Source organism: Dreissena polymorpha, chromosome 12, assembly GCF_020536995.1.
Source record: "Dreissena polymorpha isolate Duluth1 chromosome 12, UMN_Dpol_1.0, whole genome shotgun sequence".
NCBI lineage: Eukaryota > Metazoa > Mollusca > Bivalvia > Myida > Dreissenidae > Dreissena > Dreissena polymorpha.
This window is the reverse complement of record NC_068366.1, coordinates 67,547,402-67,569,213: the sequence shown is the minus strand read 5'-3', so window position 1 is coordinate 67,569,213 and position 21,812 is coordinate 67,547,402. Positions and strand designations below refer to the sequence as shown.

The following is a 21,812-nucleotide window of genomic DNA, read 5'->3' as shown; positions in this document are numbered from 1 at the left end:
AAATACAAATAAAAGCACATGTTTTAAACAGCTTTGACGGAAATGTTTTACAATTAAGAGAATCAGGCGAAAATCGCATATCAATTAAATGTGCACTTTACGTTGAAATTCAATTAATACAGTCTATTGTGGAAAAAGAAAAGTCCCAAGGCAGCTAAGCTTGACTAGTCTACCTCTTAACAGCAAAGTGTAAAAGTGATGCCATTCAGATTTTGAAAAACTTGCACACATGTATGTAGTAGTTAATTAGATTATGAACATTTTAATCTCCAAATTTATCAATCACAACGAGAAACTCGGTCGTTCAACGAGGGCACGTTTTTCGAAGTTTTACTTGTTGTAAAAGTAGCGAAACTTACTATTCCTAGGCAGTGGTGCATATTCGCTATCGACGCACAATAATGTTAAGCGTGAAACGCCTATCCAAACCCGAGATATTGAGCTAAACCTGATTATCATTTTCATAGAAGTAATTAATCTTGACTTTGCCGTAACTTACCTGAAATGCACTCCCGAAAACGGGTCTGCATGTATGCTACAGGTAGCAGACCACGGTAGACACACACTCTCTCGGAGCCGCGGACGCCTTCTTGATCTCCACCACGCTCAATTCAGAAAACAATGAACCTGCAATCATAAAAACACATTCACTGCACACAAGTAGTCTGAAACTTACATTTAAGATAAAAAAAGAGCATATGGAACCTGTACAGGTGATACTATTGACAAAAGTGAAAGAATTGCAAGGCCGCAAACAGTGCCTTCAAAATAAACGTTTTACCATGTACGAAAGTGGCTGGGGACGAATGAAATTGAAATGATAGCCTGCTTTTGGAATGATATTTTTACACGCAAAACATAGCACAACCCATCAAACCATGAATAAATACCACGTAACCAGGTGGTTTTCGCTCAATACTTCACAGCGTGATCCTACTAGCGATTCCAGCTTAAAAAGAACCCAAAATACAATATGCCTACCGCAGTTTTCCTTCCTGAGTAACAAAGAACACAGCAACAACAAGAGGTCATGACCCCACAGTTTCGCATTTGAAAATGTTTATATTCTCAGGATTTAATGCAATTTGGGGATACAATAAGACCTATTACCCTCAAATTTGACATGGAAACCTACCCTTTCCCAATATTTCACTTTTTGACCGGGGCCCATTCGCATATTTCTGCTTCCTACCGTGTACTGCTACCTACATACACACTAAATCAGCACATATCTCTTTCCAAAGTCATGTTACTGAGCGCTTAGCGTATTTCTATTTTTTATAAACAGTGACCATGTTCCGAAAAGTCCCAATTCAATTTTACAATTAAGCTTCATACACACAACTTTATCACGATATTTCCACCCTTACTCAGCATACTTATTATCTATTTAACATGTTTACCTGACCTGAATATCCCCAAATGCGACCCGAAAGCGTTCCGAACTTGACCCAATTCAGACATACCTAACTTTATTTTATGTTTTGAATTGTACCACAAAGGTCAGTCATACTCTGTCATTTGTTACCGGGGCTTAGCAGGCTTATAAGAAAACAATCTCATAACTTTATTGCCATATTGGAATTTTAAGTTTTTGTGTCGTTCTGGTCGATAAGCGAGGGCTAATCAAAACAAATAAAGAAATGCTTTAGAAGCAAGAAATCTAACGCTAAGATGTTTTCTTTTGCATTTCTAATAAACATTGTATCTAGTATGTCAAAGTTTTTATTTAAATTGATATTATTTATACTAAGACATCAAAAGCCGACGCACGTTTACATATAAACAAATTGATTTTCATCCAGTTCATAATTCGTCATAGTCGCCTGTTATTATTATGACGTTATCCTAAATAATTTCAACATGGTGACCTAAAAAATATACTGGACGCAAATGAAAACAAACAGTCAGTTTATGTACTTTTTAATAGCAACGTCGGAAGAAGATTAGCGGAAGTTATTAGTTGCTGCACTGATCTTGGAATGATACCAGTCCAAATTATAAAACAATATGCATAGAAGTAAGAAATCTTGACATGGACGTTACTTACCCGAAGTACACTCCTATCACTGGTCTGCGCGTATGCTACATACACACAATATTCTAAAACTTGCAAATGTGTTGATGATATATCTATAAGAATAATATGAAAGAACATTCTCTTGATACACACACACACACACACACACACACAAACACACACGCACACACACGCATACAAACGCACCCGCACACACGCGCACATACACACACACGCACACATACACGCACACACACGCACGCACGCACATATCATGTCAAACAATTCAAGAAAAATGCATAAACTTACTATAAAATAGCGAAATATTTATGTAGACGGATAAACCCTTTTTATACTTATATTACACAGATTAATACTCAGCTTAAACTTTGTAATTTAAAGTTAATCCCGTGAGTTCTTTTTTAAAAAACGAAAGAGGCGAAACACAAAGTATGAATATGAAACCCCATGCAAAATTTCAAAGAAAACACAACTACGGTAATAAATTCACACACTAATATAATATATAATGTTTCAATTAGATTACTTGTGAAATTACTGAAAACACATTTAATTCACACAACTTATATGTTTTTATTCATTAACAAATGAGTCGTTATTGTAGCTCTATGTGTGTATGGTATCATTCATATAATAAACATACTAACTATATTTATTGCAAGACATTTTGCAATCGTCTTATAAACACAGTGATATGATTTATTACATTGTCAAAACGACTAACGAATTAACAGTTATGCATTTACATTTTAAGATGTTTTAAACTTTAGCGTACACGAGGAAGAATACTATTTGTGTTTGCATAACTCAACACTTTAAGATAATTTTAAAACAAGACTAACGAATTTCGTATTTATAAATGTACCATACTTTTACATAAACAACTGCAAACAATTCAAAGGGCATATGTTTTACGATGACCTATCAAACTTTGATGGGGAATCAATATGCCATTTCGTGAAATGTCTGAATAATATGCCCTACTTTTACTTTTACATTCATATAATGAAAATTAAAGATACCATTTCTTTATTTGCTGTGTATTTATTGCCAAGTAATACATCAGCCTGCATTTAGTATATGTCTTGTTGCATAATCATTCATAAATTTCGTATGCACATTTCACATGTGCATTGTTTATTGTTGAAAGAGATATCATACGTTATATTAGGTATGGCGCTGCTTAAAATTGAGTTTAAACGTTGTGAGCCACCTCTATAATACCGTTATACGTTACACCAGATGTGTAAGCGTTTATATGAAAGTAGACATGGATTATCGACGTCCATGTTCCTGTCGCTATGCCCGAAAATCGTTTTGGTCATATATATTATATAGGGTGTGCTATTTGTTGCTCGTGTGACGTGTACCACTTGGTGTTAGTCATGAAAGGCCAATTTCAATTAATTAACATGTTTCGAGATCTGTTTCATCTATTATTAAAGTTGTATAAATTATTTTTCTTTTGGTATCAACATCTAAAATGTCGTCTTTTGAATTTCAGGCTATGAATGTAAGTATGTTTAATATTATAAATATGTTATATGATATTCTTGAAATATTCATTTAAATGCATATACCGTTGTATATTAGGATTAACGAAACCAAAGATTTCGAGTTATTTAATTTTCAAACATCCACGTATGTAATAAACATTTTGATCAAATGAATCTATTATCTTATAATATAGTTGTTTTCAAACAATTTATAATATGTTACATATTTTATACAAGGCATAAGACGGTGTAATATTATAAATACATAAAATAAGGTTAATATGTTTACATAATGCATTTTAAATCGACATCGCAACATTGTTTATATTTCTGTAAATAAGTAGTATTATTAGCTTGGGAAATAATCCTAACAACGATTCAATTAATTGCAGACGAAGCATTTTAGCACTGTCATTACGTATTGAAATCATTGAATTCCTACGTATGTTTCTCGAAATAAAATATATTACAGAAAAATAGTCATACCAAGCACATTTCAATCTCACAAAAAATAACATGTACTAGTTTATCCTTACTATAAAAGCAACTGTGCACAATTGTTGTTTTGTGTTGAAATACAAACAGCAGCACATGTTTTTAACAGCTTTGACGGAAATGTTTTACAATTTAGAGACGCGGCGAAAAGCCCATATCAATTAAATGTTCGCTTTACGTTCAAAGTCATACAGTCCATTTTCCCAAGACAGCTGAGCTTGACGTTTCTACCGCTTTGACAGCAAAGTGTAAATATGATGTCATTCAGATTTTGAAAAACTTGCAGATATGTATGTAGTAGTTAATTAGATTATGAACATGTTAATATCCAAATTTATCAATCACAACGAGAAACGCAGCCGTTCAACGAGAGCACGTTTTTCGAAGTTTTACTTCTTTTAAAAGTAGCGAAACTTACGATTTCTAGGCAGTGGTGCATATTCGCTATCAATGCACAATAATGTTTAGCGTAAAACGCCCATCCAAACCCGAGATATTGAGCTTAATTTGATTATCATTTTCATAGAAGTAATTTATCTTGACTTTGCCGTAACTTACCTGAAATGCACTCCCGAGACGGGTCTGCATGTATGCTACATACACACTATATCAGCACACATCTCTATCCAAAGTCATGTTATTGAGCGGTTAGCGTACTTCAATATTTATAAACAGTGACCATGTGCCGAAAAGTCCCAATTCAATTTTTCAATTAAGCTTCATAAACACAACGTTATCACACTATTTTCATCCTAACTCAGCATAATTATTATCTATTAAACAGTTTTACCTGACCCGAATAACCCCAAATGCAAACGAATGCATTCCGAACTTGACCCAATTCAGACATATCTAAGTTCATTTTATGTTTTGAATTGTACCACTAAGGTCAGTCATACTCTGTCATTTGTTACCGAGGCTTAGCAAGCTTATAAGAAAACAATCTCATAACTTTATTGCCATATTGGAATTGTTAACCCAGTTTTTGTGTCGTTCTGGTCGATAAACGATGGCTTACCAAAACAAATAAAGAAATGCTTAAGAAGCAAGAAATCTTACGCTTAGCCTTTTTCTTTCGTATTCGTAATAAACATTGTATCTAGTATGTCAAAGATTTTATTTAAATTGATATTATTGATACTAAGACATCAATACCCGATGCACGTTCAAATATAAACAAATTGGTTTTCTTCCAGTTTATTATTCTTCGTAGTCGCCTGTTATTATTATGACGTTATCGTAGACCATTTCAAGATGATGATCTCAAAAATATACTTGACGCAAATGAAAACAATCAGTCAGTTAAAGTACTTATCTATTGGCAACGTCGGAAGAAGATAAGCGGAATTTATTAGTTGCCGCACTGATCTTGGAATGATACCCGTTCAAATTAAAAAAACAACTACGTTGAACAGAACAGCTGAAGTTTGTTTTGTTGGCGTTATCTTACAAGTGGCATAACAGCAAAAACGATTTTAAAAACAGTATACAATGGAACAAACCACAAATGTGAAAGTTATAAGAGAGTGGTATTTTGAAGTCATTGATGAAATGCTGTATGTAATACTCGAATTAACAAATGTCTGACAGATTAATAAAAACAAATCCAGGCGTCGTGGAAGGTCGCGTAAAAGTAGCAGTGACTTCATCCATATTATTCATAGGGTGTAGCATGTTTTTCACCAAGATATGATCTTATATCGATTTCTAAATAATATGCTTATACGTTGATAAAAACGTATATAAAAAAGAATGACACACTGAATTAGCAATATTTAACTTACTTTGTTATAAAGTGTTTAAACATCCCGCGAAATTGTCATTCTGGCTTGTTGTTACGTTTGACGAACTTCCCTCTAAAACTTCAACATGCAAACACAAATGAACGCCAAATTAACATTTCGAGACGAAAATTAAGGACATCTAAACGCTAATATGACATGCATTGTCCATTTTATGTTCATGTTGGCGTTTTTGCACCTTTTTTCAAACCTGACAGCAAGCCATAATGCTTGTGAACATCATCAGCCATAATATTTTGCTGCGAAAACACTTTCAAGCTTATCAAAAGTATGTATGAATTATTTTAAAATCAATATAAAAGAAATCCTTAATTTGCGATTTATTATGTCTATTTCATTAGAGCTCATAATGAGGTATTCAAATCGTTCCCGTCTGCTTCATATTGCATTGAATGTCATTATATATATATGTCATTATGAATGAACTGTTCATATAGTAACACTTTTCGTATGTGCGTAATAAGTAATGGTAATTTAAATACTAAGACATTTGTCCCAATGATACCTTGGTCGAGTTTGAAACTGATTCATGAAAGGAAAAAATCTAGATGAAATTTTGAAAAACGTGAAAAAACTCACGAAGTCATATATATATATATATGTGTGTGTGTGTGTGTGTGTGTGTGTGTGTGTGTGTGTGTGTGTGTGTGTGTGTGTGTGTGTGTGTGTGTGTGTGTGTGTGTGTGTGTGTGTGTGTGTGTGTGTGTGTGTGTGTGTGTGTGTGTGTGTGTGTGTGTGTGTGTGTGTGTGTGTGTGTGTGTGTGTGTGTGTGTGTGTGTGTGTGTGTGTGTGTGTGTGTGTGTGTGTGTGTGTGTGTGTGTGTGTGTGTGTGTGTGTGTGTGTGTGTGTGTGTGTGTGTGTGTGTGTGTGGTGTGTGTGTGTGTGTGTGTGTGTGTGTGTGTGTGTGTGTGTGTGTGTGTGTGTGTGTGTGTGTGTGTGTGTGTGTGTGTGTGTGTGTGTGTGTGTGTGTGTGTGTGTGTGTGTGTGTGTGTGTGTGTGTGTGTGTGTAAGTGTGTGTGTTTGTGTGTGTGTGTGTGTGTGTGTGTGTGTGTGAGTTTGTAAAACCTACCAACCGGGGAAAATCGTATGAATACACACCAACAAACCGGGGAACACCTACCAACCGGGGAATTCCCCGGTTGGTTTTAGGCGAAAATCTCTAATCTACGTGAATGAAATACCAAACTGTCAATTTAAGTTAGAAATCCAACGCCTTCCCCGATTAGCGGGTTTGTGGCGTGCACAAAATATACACAAATCTTGACCATATTACAATCGAGTGTGTATCCAGGCTTATAACAGTTCCCCGGTTGCGCTGTTTAAAAATCATACACTCGGTATTTATATCATTTAGTGAAAGTCAGTTGGAAAAATGGAGTTTCGAGCGAACAAACGCATTAAACTAAGGTAAGTTTTTTTTATTATGTTTACAATTTTTAATTACTATTAAAAAGCGCTTTTATGTAAACGTTCAAGTAATACTGGAAGACGAATTCTAAAGATCGATTTATATAAATATCATTTGATTACAAAGCTTGTTTTACGGTACATATTTCACGGATATATTTTATAAATATACGTTAAACAAAGTAGAGCTCTAAGCAGTTTTTAGCTCGACTATATATATATTTATATATAATTAAAGTAAAAAAACGTGTCTGGGATTTTAAATATATATTGATTTAGCCAACGCGTTTCGCATAGCTCATCAGGGCATAATACAATATATTACAACGTCAAAATGTCATGGAGATAACGTCATATCAATTATGACGTCATAACGTCAATAAATATTAAATGAAATTTAATTTGGGTTTAAATACATGTATAAAATGTTGTTCTTTTGCTAACATAGCTGAAATATTGTTCGAAAATAGCTTATAAAATGGAAATATTTTAAATTTTGGTTCATTATGTGAACATTCATCTAAATGTTTACTTAAAGGCATCTGTCTTGTTGAGGGGTCTCGCATTTGTTGTTCATGGACTGATCGCCTATTTCTAAGTTTATCGCCAGTTTGGCCTATATAATATTGTCTGCATCCATTGCATAATAATACATAAATCACATTTTGTATATCACATGACATATTAGTTTTTATTTTGAACATTTTGCCATTAAAATCAAAAGAATTCCCTTCAATAATATAACCACACAGGGCGCATCTAGAGTCATTACATTTCACTCGAGTGTGCTTGTTTGCATTGTAAACTTGATATATATATATATATAGTGGAGCTATTCTACTCAACCCGGCGCCGGCGTTAGCGTGAGCGTTAGCGTGAGCGTTGGAATGTTAAAGTTTGCGTACCACCTCAAATATTGTCTATGTCCCTTGACATATTGCTTTTATATTTTGCATACTTCTTTACCAACATGACCCCAATCTATAAACAAGAGCAGACAACTGTAACAAGCATCTTGTAAGAATTACTGTCACTTTTATCCACTTAAAATATGCATATTATTGATTAATCTTTTTGAAAGTTTACGTACCACCTCAAATATTGTCTATGTCCCTTGACATATTGCTTTTATATTTTGCATACCACTTAAAATATGCATATTATTGATAAATCTTTGTTAAAGTTCACGTACCACCTCAAATATTTTCTATGTCCCTTGACATATTGCTTTTATATTTTTCATACTTCTTTACCAACATGACCCCACTCTATAAACAAGGGCAGACTACTGTAAACAGCATTTTGTAAGAATTATGGCTCCTTAGTGATTTTGTTATTACTACACATGCCTAAATATATATTATGTATATCATGAAATTAATGTCATTTGTGTACAAGGAATTAATGTCAATGTGGTGTACTAAATGGTTTTATGAATAGCGAACTTTTCAACTCTGACTAGATTATGTGTTATACCATTTTTTATTGTTGTTGTGAATAGGCAACACAATGACTACTAGATCTACGGACAGCCAGGAACCAGGACAAACAACATCCATACACACGGAAGAAGTCGATGAGACGGTTTGTAATATTTCACTATGTCGAAGCTACTAAGGCGTATTTTCTGGTTTGGTTTAGTCTTCAGTGAAATAGGCGTAATTTTGCCTTACATTATATTGTGCCAATATTTATTCCGGGTGATGCTTATTGGTATTTGGGCTTTACATAACACGTACGTGGACGATCATTATATTAACATTTTATAGCACACGTTATGCGAATGTTTAAAGAATAAAATATTGTTTACCAGTTATAGTGACTTTGAACTACTTGTCTTTCAAAATCTTCATATACACAAAGAATTTAGAATTTACACCTGTCAATGAAACTGGTGCGCATGTGTATTAACCACTGTAGTTTATAAACATCGACTTCATCATAATCACAAAAACGTTAATTATCGCTTATCCAAGAAGTGTAATATCATTAATTTTAATTTTCAGTGTAAGACTTATACGCTGCCAATTACTGTGTATGAAACTCGGAGACATTAGGAAATTTAACTTTCGTGTTACATATGGACATTGGTTGATATTTTATCTTAACGACAAAAAAACAATAGCGTCTACTCGATATTTGCTATACGATACATTCTGACATGGGTAAGAAAAGATAGTTCATTTTACACCAACCACCGCACAATACATACAGGATTTACCGTGAACCACAGTCCATTCACCAGTTCTTTTTTCTTCCAACACATTTGTCCAGAGAAGTTCAATACCTTTCATTTAACCGTGCATACATTTTGTCTTATTAGTATCTGTAAAAAATATTCCTTGTAAACTTTTTCGAACTTTGATAACATGTTTGGAACAACCTGGTATATGTTAAGACTTGCTACGTCGGTGTATTCAGCCAATCTTTAAAAAAGCTTGATACGTTCAAGATGAATACTCAAAGATATGTTAAATTTGAAACCGTTTTGTTGAAATTGATCATTTAAATGCAACCTTTAAAAATGTTTTATGGGTGTTTTTCAGTTTGTTATTATGTCGACAAAACAAGCTATCAATCTGTTTCAAATCTTCCCCAATGACAGTGAACGGCAAAAAATAAAACATGTGATGTAAGATAAGCAAAAGTAAACTATTTTGGACGAAGTGAATTAAACTTGTATTATACCATCGGTTGCAAACATTTACACAAAATTCTCATGTCACTTAGATTTTCTACATCATAATAAAAAGCCACATGAGTAATGATATTAATTGAAAATGCTGCTACTAAAGAATTGCAATTTCAACTGATACTAAGTAACGTGGATGTATGAATCTTACTCTATTAATGTCTCATTGAATTGTGTTGCAGAGTACCGAAACTAAAGAACATAGCGACACTGCACAAGAGTACAATTCACAAGATGCAGCAGAAAATATGTTGAACTGTGAATCATCGGATATCGATGTACGTAAACTTATAACGATTTTGTGATTGCAATACAGTACACACATTTACACATTTTATATAAGATTATATATAGTTCCGATTTTTTCAAGCTCTAGTAACGAACTGTAATTAAGACATGCATTCTGGTAAGTGTTATGTTACACTTACACATTTTTTATGGATGTAGTTCACCAACAACAAATTATGATGTTGTGATATTTTCATATTTTTATATGATCTCACACACAGGAAAACAACTGTATTTTACAGGATAGTGACAATGACAAAGACTATATTCCGGAAGAAGGCGATGCATCGTCAGATGAGTCGATAGTTGTCGAACTCATACCAAACATTCAAAGATTTCAAAAGAAGACAGCGTCAACACTACCTCCTATTGAATCCTTGCAATCTCGTGAACGTGACGAATCATCCGCAGAGGCACACAAAACCAACATCACCATCGCTCAAACAAATAACAGTGAATACAGACATTACGATAAGAGATTTTATTGCATGTTTTGCGAAAAGGCTCAAACAAAACTAAACAAACATTTGCTTTCGCAGCATAAAGATGGGCAAGATGTGAAAGATCTATTAAATACGGAAAATTCAGCAGAAAATAAAAAAATGTATGAACAAATAAGGAACGTTGGGAACCATCTCCATAATGTTAAAGTATTGCGAGATGGCCAAGGACAGCTGTTTGTGTCATACAGACAACGTAACAATCAACGCGTAGCTGCAGACGAGTATGGACCTTGTCCTTACTGTTACGGGTATTACCCGAAGAAAATCCTGTGGAGGCACACTCAAAAATGTAAGTTTACAAATGCGGCGGGATCAAGAAAACGACTCGCTTTAGAGAGCAGCCTGCTATTACCAAAATCAAAAGAAGAAAGCACTATTTTTAAGACGAGTAATCGAGTCCATGAGAAACGACGAAATAAGTCGCATAGTCAAAAGTGATAATACAATCCTTGCATTCGGTGAAAGACTCTGTATAAAAAGGGGCCATGATGAAGAGCAACACAATTATATTAGACAGAAGTTAAGAGAAGTTGGTAGATTGCTGAAAGACATGCGATCTTGTTCAGGCAATGTTGAAAAGTCTTTGGAGAATTTCATGTATCCAGATGCTTTCAAATTTATTACACAATCTTGCAAAAACGTTGCAGGCTTCGACGGAAACACCAATACTTATGCTACACCATCATTAGCCTTAAAGATTGGCACAACGCTTCAGAAATGTCTAAAAATTCTAATTTCGAAAGGAATCGAAACAAGCAACCGGGATCTGCAAACAAGGGCTGAGGATCTTTCCAAACTATTTGAAATTAATTGGACGGATGACATGTCTTCCAATGCCTTAAGAACACTTCATGAGGCTAAGCAGAACAGTCAGAAAGGACTGTTGCCATTGGCAAATGATGTCAAAGTAATGTCTGAATACTTACGACATGAAGCAGAAACACATGCAAATACCTTACAAGGATCAGCAAGTGATTGCGAGAAAAGGCAAGCATGGCATAAGTTGTCTGAAATCTGCTTGTGCTAAACTATTCTTTTTAATCGATACGATCAGGCGAGGTGTCAAAAATGACAGTCGAAGAATATTCAAAAAACAAATTGACAAATGACGATGGAGAATTAGATGGATGTTTAACAAAACTGGAAAAAGACCTGTGCCGTTATTTTTACCGTACAGAGATTATTGCAAAACGAGGTCGAATAGCTGCAGTACTGTTTCCAAGACAAGTGAAAGAAAATATCGACCTCCTCATACGCAGCAGAAATTCTCTAACAAACTGTTTAAATAGTAAATTTTTTTTCCCAACAAAATCTGCATCATCGCATATTCGTGGGACAGACGTATTACGTTCAATTGCAATTGACTGTGGAGTTGAACATCCGAAAAGGCTTCGTTCTACAAAGTTAAGGAACCATATTGCCACAATGACTCAGCTTTTTAACTTGTCTGAAAATGAAATAGACATTCTAGCTAAATTTCTTGGTCACGAAATTCGGGTACATAGAGAATTCTACAGATTACCAGATGGAACCATGCAGGTTGCCAAAGTCAGCAAGCTGCTCATGATGATGGAAAGTGGACAAATTACCAGAAATTCTGTCAATTCGCTAGACGATATTGATGTTGACGACGAATGTATTGTAGGTATGTCGCATTTTCAGTGTTAAATTAATTCAGTAAACTTAATGTTAATAATGGGCTCATTACCGAACTTGATAACCTGAAGTGATAAACAGAATTACAAACATTTTCTGAAATATACTTGTGTTATGCAAGGCAATTCTTTTTTATCGGAGACGACCAGGTAAGGTGGAATATAAAGTCTACACTCATTTTGTGCTAAGTAAGGTTTACATTGGCTACTTCTAATTTTTCAATTTCAATGCACTAACTGCATATTTATTTGGTGTGCTTCGGTTGTTTCCATCATTGTTATATTATAAACTATATATAATTTTTGATCTTGTGATTTACACGACAGATAAACAATATTCTTCTGAATTATCAGAAAATGAAAATACTGAAGACCTTGAAACTCTGCTTCCCAGCACCAGTCAACCAAAAATAACAGACAAAGGAATGCATACACATGTGAATGCATTTAAGTTATGTATCTCCAAGTTTCTTATGTTTCTTAGAACATGATTTTCTTACATGTAATTGTTTGATTCATTAGGCAAAATAATGTTTCCAAATTTTTCGTGTGACATCGATGTCATTATCAGGTGCCGTAAGTACCTGGACGCTTTTGTCGTAATTTTGCTATGAAAAATTGTACTGAAGTATATATATTTAATATGGATATCTTACACATGGCAGTTAGCGACGTCATATGGTGTTTTATTATCCATGTACAGTAAAGGGTACTTCAAATACCAGGAGAACAAAACAAGCAGCCAAAGAGCAATGGAGTGAAGACGAAAACAGGAGCTGTTCACAGACACTTAGATCGTTTTTTGATAATGGGTAAATTACCAGGGAAAAAAGAATTACTAGCATGTATTGAAAGTGAGAATGACCTTCACAACAGAAGTTGGAAAAATGTCAAAGACTTTTGCAGAAATTTAATTGAAACAAAAAAGCGACGGGGACTTTTAACTTAAAAAAATATTACACATATAATGCACGTTTAGGAGAATACATTAAAGGATGAAGTTGCCACATGTGTTTTGTGTGTTTTCTTGTTCTATATACTCTTTTCGAAAACGATATATGTGTGCTTATTGTATTTGAATGTTTTATTAAAACGGTTCAGTCAAAAACGATATTTGTTCATAATCATATCGCCGAACAAATTAGGATTGGTATATAGTTCGGCCAAAGAGTGTTTCTTTGTACTTTCTATTACGAGTTTCTACGAGTTACTCACTATACAAGTTATTTTTTACCCCAAACTTGGTGAATATGAATGAATATAGCAAACATGATAACAAATCAATCTAGAAGGCTAAACGTTCAGAGAAGGCACAAAAAAATTCAGTCGGATAAATGGAAACAAACATTTTGTTTAAGCATAACAAACAAACACTTTTAGATGTAATAAGATAAATGTAAATAACATAAAAAAACTACTGCTAAACTACTGCTACAATGTGAAGAATACAAATGAATATTTTGTCAATTTTACAAAATTTGTTTTGAATGACAGGTGTCTGACTTGCAGTTGAGTACTTAATAGTTATTTTAAAGTAAAACTTTACCAATATGTAAATTATTGCGTAAATATCGCACTAGAATTGATTAAATAGTTGTTAAATATTACAATAATTTCCTACACAGACTTTTGTGCATTTGTTTTGCGTGTAGATATTCACATTAACTATCAATTCACATATTTGCTTTGTGCATATAATTGGTATGTTTATATTTTGAATTGAGTCACACTGTTATAATTTCCCTGTTGGTACATATTATTTTTAAGTTGGCACCAACAAGGGTCTAACAATTGATTCACATGTGCACTCCCCAGTAAGTATATATACTATAATGTAAGTGATGCAAAATAATATTAAACTACGTGTTTGATAAGTGTTTGCTTTGGTACATATTTAATTATTAGTGTTTTTATATAATGATAATGCTGTCAAAGTCAGCGGTGATTATACGTGTATAACAACATTAATTAACACTTTTATATTGTTTTCAACAAATAATATATGGTTTACACATCGGCATAAATTTTCAGTGCTTAAAATACACTCTTTCTATTATATTTTATGCAAAAATTAGGTACATAAGTTGGTTTACATAAAGGTAGTTTGAACAAAATACGTGAATTCAAATCTTGAAAAAAGGTGTTTGGTTTGCAAGGGAAAACTAAGCGATTGCCAGTGACTATTTTCCTTAAAATATAATCTGTTATTTCGACAGGTAGAATTAAATGTAAGTTCATTATTAACGTTAACCCGTTTTTGGCATTCTCTACTCAAACAAGTGCATACATACTGTATTTTTTTAATACAGCACATGTGTAATGGTATCACAGTTGTAGAATTGGAATTCATATATTATAACAATAAATACTGATCATTATTCAGATTGACCTACCGCCGTAGACTAAGTCACTGGCGCTTCAAAATGCATTGTTATCAAGTCGTTTTGCTAGTTTACTAAACTATTTTGTTTCTCAGGCCTCGCCACATTCGTTGTGAAACGTTCATAATTGTTTAAAGTTACAGATTTTATTATTTTTGAAAATGCAATAAATGTATTTAAGACAATTTAAGTGAAGTGGAAGGTGCCATGCGTGTGAATGAATTTTCTGATGTTTACCTGTTTCAGGGGATTAAATGCATGAGTTATTTTAGAATGTCAGAGTAAGGACAAAGTAAATTTACACTACTAAATCTACATGCTTATGGGCAGTTCTACTTTTAGGATAAAAAACTTCATAGTACGTGAACATCGTGAATATTTTTTTCTGATGGAAAAAAAGGAATAAAACAAATAAACCGCCTCCCCCTCTCCTTCACTCGGTTTTACAAATAGCGTGGCCTGAAAAAAAATAACATTATTTTTTAGTTTTAAGAACGAATTGTATTCATTTGTTGATTAATTCACCATGATTGTTATGGTATAATGCAGCACTTGCATGCTTGTAGTCGGCTTATAGCTAATAAAGTCATAAATGTATTGTTTGATTTGCGTTATGTCTCGTATGCTTATTTTGATGTGAATAATATTTGAGTCAATCAAATGAGGCATTTTTGCAGAAATTATATAAGGTCATATAATAAACATATTTAATTTAAATATTGTTTCATACATATTCTTTTCAATTTTTGTACTAACTTAAATATTATCCATGAACGTGCACGCCATTGTCCTATCAACAACAGTACCATGATTACACACAATTACCCCTGTTGGTAAACGCAAGTTCCCCGTTGGACATTATTGAAGTTCCACAGTAATAGCGCGCTTAAGTTCCTCTCTTGGTTAACACAATTCCCCTGTTGGCACACATTAAAGTTCCACGGTTGGTACGCACATAGTACCCCTGTTGGTATACACCGTTCCCCAGTTGGAACACATTGAAGTGCCACAGTTGGAACGCACTAAGTTCCCCTGTTGGTATACACCATTCCCCTGTTGGTACACATTGAAGTTCCACAGTTGGTACGCACTTAGTACCCCTGTTGGTATACACCGTTCCCCAGTTGGCACACATCGCAGTTCCTCATTTGGTACGCACATAATTCCCCGGTGTGCATGTAAAATTTTCTTTGATTTATTACCCTATTTATCATAATTGTTATGTCAAAATCGTATTTTAGGTTCGAAACCTGTCTGTTTTTTATCACTTTCAGCTTTCTAGAATATGTGGAAATGGTGGTCCCCGGTTGGTAGGTTTAGAACACATTTCCCCGGTTGGAAGGTTTTACAAGTATGTGTGTGTGTGTGTGTGTGTGTGTGTGTGTGTGTGTGTGTGTGTGTGTGTGTGTGTGTGTGTGTGTGGTGTGTGTGTGTGTGTGTGTGTGTGTGTGTGTGTGTGTGTGTGTGTGTGTGTGTGTGTGTGTGTGTGTGTGTGTGTGTGTGTTTGTGTGTGTGTGTGTGTTTGTATAAGCATCGCTGAAAGGAGTCGGGGAAGGTTTCCTTACATTGCTAAAGTAAAACTTCGATCACGCTCTTTAAATCACATGTTTTGCCCGACCTTAATGACACTTGGTCAGAACATTTGGTTTAATTATATATCAGATTATTTTGAAAATGGTTGCGGTTCCTTTAAGAACACATGGCCACCAGAGAGGGGCAAATTTCTAATTTCTTTACATGGTTATATTATTATTATTGTTTTGTCATTTTTTTAACAGTAACACTTGTAGTCAATTCTTCAATAACATCAACAATTATTTAATTATAATTGAGCAGAGTTTGAACACGGTTCTGGTCCATTGAAAAGCATGGCCGCCAGAGGGCGGACGAGTTTTGTCTTTATATGACTATAGTTTAACCCTTTTTACACTATTGATGTCTTATTTATAGTCCATGTTCATGAAACTTGTTCATAACTTTTCTGATAATGATTTCTCGGCTGAGATCAAAGAATGTTCGGATTATTAAAAAAACATGGCCACCAGGAGGTGTGGCAGTTTTCATTAAATAGCTATAGTGAAACTTGGTTATCTTGTGTCAGAATGAGTTTAGGCCAACCTCATAAATGTTAAAGCTTTCGTTATAAGTAATTGTTAATGCAGTACCAGACCAAATTGAAGAGACATTAAATCGTTTGACATAATGCCAATTTTCTCTTACTTATAGAGAGCTGTTATATGATGGTAGTACAGAACTTTAATGGATAGTTGCTATAAGTCACTAAAAATGATAATACCTTGCTTTAATTACTAATTAACTTAATTCGAGTATTTATAAAAAAATGTATAAAGTAAATATTGTTTTTAAATACAGCTACATATCAGAGTCGTTATGAATCGGGTTTCGAACATTTGCGTAACAGACTGTGTAACTTGCTAATTATGAAGCAAAACATTTTTGTTAACACATTTATCTTCAGAAAGACGATGTATGTTTGCAATTGATGTGTAATTAACAAAACAAGACACAACACTGTGAAACACTTGATCGACAAAACATGCAAAATTCTATAGAAATCAAGAGTACAAACATTTCATTAAAAAGATCACATGGAGGACGCCTGATCTCTTTCTCTTTGAATTAACTAAATTGATCTAAGCGATAGTCCAATCGTTAACACAAGATTTAGCCTCACGTACATCGGTGATTACCATTTTACTATTTGATCAATTCTGTTTACTTATTTGTTTTTACCACCCCTCCAAACTCGATATTTTGTTTATCAGTATATGGTATTTTACACGCAACGAATATAAAAACTCATTTTTTTAAAAGCTTCTGTACGTACAAAAACGTTTCTTTAGTAGTGGTACCTCATGTTTAAATTGTGCTCCAAAAAAATTATGAACATCACTTTAACCGCAATTAAAATTATATGTACTACTAATAAAAGAACTACAGTTGGTTAAAATAAGCTCTAAAAGTGTTGGTTTACCTTTTTTGTCAAGCAACTAGGTTTCTTTAAAATATTTTCAAAAATATCAGATGAGTTCAAAAAAAGCTGACATTTCTCGACCTGAAACATATCATTTAAATCCCCTATTTAAAAATACAATAATCAGTTTAGACAGTATTTTATCAATAGTCATATAAAAAAAAAGGTTCTGAAATGTTGCATCAGATAAAGACGGTGGTTTGTATGCTCCACATTTTATTCATTTAGACCTATTTACATTTACTTCTACAGATATTGATTAAATGTCTTTAAATTCAATGTCCTATACCCTGTCCCCAGCAATGTCTAACCGCATGTATGCCATTACTCCTCAACCACTGGCTGTCCTGTCTGACCGCATGTATGCCATTACTCCTCCACCACTGGCTGTCCTGTCTGACCGCAAGTATGCCATTACTCCTCCACCATTTGCTGTCCTGTCCGCCCTCCATTAGTGATAGTTATCCACCGCAAACTGTGCATTTGGAGAGGAATCATCTATCGTGGTCTCTCATAAAAACAAATGGTCAACACTATTTTGGATGAATAGTTCTTGGATATGTTTAAACTTATTTTGAACATTGTTAATGTTTAGAGACGCACAAAGGGAGCGATTTTGCTGTTTTTTTAAGTAACTGAAGGAGAGTGTCAAATATACTTGGAGTATCAGTTTGTTGATATGTTCGAGTCATCAAGAAGTTCTGAGTGAAATTAATATTCAAAATAAGAATTTGAAAAATAAAATGTCTTTTGTTAAGGTGAAAAAAGAATGCATCGCTTTTAAAGCTTTGCCATACAGTGATTTTGTTGCGGGCATAATGATTCACCGCTGGACATGACAATTCCCTGGTAATTAAAATAATTAACAATTTTTATTAAAGATGTATTAACTATGTTTCTTTGGGTGTCAACATCTAATATGTCGTCTTTTCAATTTCCGTTCCGAGACGTAAGTATTTTAAACATTTTAAATATGTTACATGATATTACTGAAATAATTCATTTAAATGCATATACCGTTGTATATTAGGATTAACGAAAGCAAAGATTTCGCGTATTTTAATTTTTAAACATCCACGTATGTAATATAAATTTTGATCAAATGAATTTATTATTTTATACCGTTGTTTTCATAGTTATTTATAATATGATAAATATTTTTTTTAAAGAAATAAGACGATGTTATATTCTTAATACATAAAAAAGGTTTAAATGTTTATATTCTGCATTTTATATCGGCCTCTCAAAATTGTTTATATATCTGTAAATCAGTAATATTATGCGCGTGTGAAATCATCCTAACCACGATTCAATTAATTGCAGACGAAGCATTTTAGCATTAGTCATTTCATATTAAAATCATTGAATTCCTACCTTTGTTTCTCGAATTAAAATATTTTAGAGAAAAATAATCATACCAAGCATATTTCAATCTCACAAAAATTAACATGTACTACTTTAACCTTACTACAAAAGCAACTGTGCACAATTGTTGTTTTGTGTTAAAATACAAATAACAGCACATGGTTTAAACAGCTTTATGAGAATTTTTTTTACAATTAAGAGACCAGGCGAAAATCGCATATCAATTAAATGTGCACTTTACGTTGAAATTCAAGTAATACAGTCCATTGTGGAAAAAAGTCCCAAGACATCAAAGCTTGACTAGTCTAACGCTTTACAGCAAAGTGTAAAAGTGATGTCATTCATATTTTGAAAAACTTGCACACATGTATGTAGTAGTTAATAAGATTATGAACGTTTTAATCTCCAAATTTATCAATCACAACGAGAAACTCGGCCGTTCAACGAGAGCACTTTATTCGAAGTTTTACTTGTTTTTAAAGTAGCGAAACTTACTATTCCAAGGCAGTGGTGCATATTCGCTATCGACGCACTATAATGTTTAGCGTGAAACGCCCATCCACACCAGAGATATTGAGCTTAACCTGATTATAATTTTCATAGAAGTAATTGATCTTGACTTTGACGTAACTTACCTGAATTGCACTCCCGAAAAAGGGTCTGCATGTATGCTACATACACACTAAATCAGAACATATCTCTATCCGACGCTTAGCGTACATGTTTTTCTATTTTTTTATAAACAGTGACCATGTGCCGAAAAGTCCCAATTCAATTTTACAATTAAGCTTCATACACACAACTTTATCACACTTTTTACACCCTTACTCAGCATAATTATTATCTATATAACATTTTTACCTGACCCGAATAACCCCAAATGCGAACGAATGAATTCCGAACTTGACCCACTTCAGACATATCTAACTTCATTTTATGTTTTGAATTGTACCACTAAGGTCAGCCATACTCTGTCATTTGTTTACGAGGCTTAGCAGGTTTATAAGAAAACAATCTCATAACTTCATTGCCATATTGGAATTTTAAGTTTTTGTGTCGTTCTGGTCGATAAACGAGGGCTTACCAAAACAAATAAAGAAATGCTTTAGAAGCAAGAAATCTAACGCTAAGATTTTTTCTTTCGCATTTCTTATGAACACTGTATCTAGTATGTCAAAGATTTTATTTAAATTGATATTATTGATACTAAGACATCAATAGCCGACGCACGTTAAAATATAAACAAATTGGTTTTCTTCCAGTTTATTATTCTTCGTAGTCGCATGTTATTATTATGACGTTATCTTAGACAATTTCAAGATGATAATCTCAAAAATATACTGGACGCAAATGAAAACAATCAGTCAGTTAAAGTACTTATTTATTGGCAACGTCGGAAGAAGATAAGCGGAATTTATTAGTTGCTGCACTGATCTTGGAATGATACCCGTTCAAATTAAAAAACAACTACGTTGAACAGAACAGTCGAAGTTTGTAATGTTGGCGTTATCTTACAAGTGGCATTACAGCATAAACGATTTAAAAAAACAGTATACAATGGAACAAACCACGAATGCGAAAGTTTCTAAAAGAGTGGTATTTTGAAGTCATTGATGAAATGATGTATGTAATACTCGAATTAACAAATGTCTGACAGATTAATAAAAACAAAGCAAGGCGTCGTGGAAGGGCGCGTTAAAGTAGCAGTGACTTCATCCATATTATTCATAGAGGGTGTAGCATGTTTTTCACTAAGATATGATTTTATATCGATTTCTAAATAATATGCTTATACGTTGATAAAAACGTATTTAAAAAAAGAATGAAACATGGAATAAGCAATTTTTAACTGACTTTGTCACAAAGTGTTTAAACATCCCGCGAAATTGTCATTCTGGTTTGTTATCACGTTTGACGAATTTCCCTCTAAAACTTCAACATGCAAACACAAACGTACGCCAAATTTTACATTCCGAGACGAAAATCAATGACATCTAAACGATAATATGACATGTATTGTCCATTTTATGTTCATGTCGGCGTTCTTGCACCTTTTTTCAAACCTGACAGCAAGCCATAATGCTTGTGAACATCATCAGCCATAATATTTTGTTGCGAAAACATTTAAGCTTATCAAAAGTCTGTATGAATTATTTTAAAATCAATATAAAAGAAATCCTTAATTTGCGATTTATTATGTCTATTTCATTAGAGCTCATAATGAGGTATTCAAATCGTTCCCGTCTGCTTCATATTGCATTGAATGTCATTATATATATGTCATACTGAATGAACTGTTCATTTAGTAACTCTTTTCGTATGTGCGTAATAAGTAATGGTTATTTAAATACTAAGACATTTGTCCCAATGATACCTTGGTCGAGTTTGAAACTGATTCATGAAAGGAAAAAATCTAGATGAAATAGTGAAAAAGTGAAAAAAATCACTTAAGTCATATATATTGTGTGTGTATATAAACATGTCCGACAGGAGTCAGGGAGGGTTTCCTAAAATTGCTAAAGTAAAACTTCGATCACGCGCTTTAAATCACATGTTTTGCCCGACCATAATGACACTTGATCAGAACATTTGGTTTAATTATATATCAGATTATTTTGAAAATGGTTGCGGTTCCTTTAAGAACACATGGCCACCAGAGAGGGGCAAATTTCTAATTTCTTTACATGGTTAT

The 21,812-nt window shown here is 33.6% G+C and overlaps 3 protein-coding genes across 3 annotated transcripts in view; 2 read left to right on the top strand and 1 right to left on the bottom strand.

Moving 5' to 3' along the window:
* LOC127854273 (T-complex protein 1 subunit beta-like) overlaps positions 1-21,812 on the bottom strand; it is a 461,928-nt gene that overhangs the window by 314,344 nt on the left and 125,772 nt on the right. The window lies entirely within an intron of this gene.
* The window catches only part of LOC127854265 (uncharacterized), a 463,099-nt gene that overhangs the window by 326,317 nt on the left and 114,970 nt on the right, over positions 1-21,812 (top strand). The window lies entirely within an intron of this gene.
* Positions 6,915-11,212, top strand: LOC127854267 (zinc finger and BTB domain-containing protein 41-like). The gene is made up of 4 exons (XM_052389338.1): positions 6,915-7,241; positions 8,743-8,825; positions 10,116-10,211; positions 10,464-11,212. Exons 2-4 carry the CDS (start codon positions 8,751-8,753, stop codon positions 11,160-11,162), a joined length of 870 nt encoding a protein of 289 aa, XP_052245298.1. The 5' UTR covers positions 6,915-7,241; positions 8,743-8,750; the 3' UTR covers positions 11,163-11,212.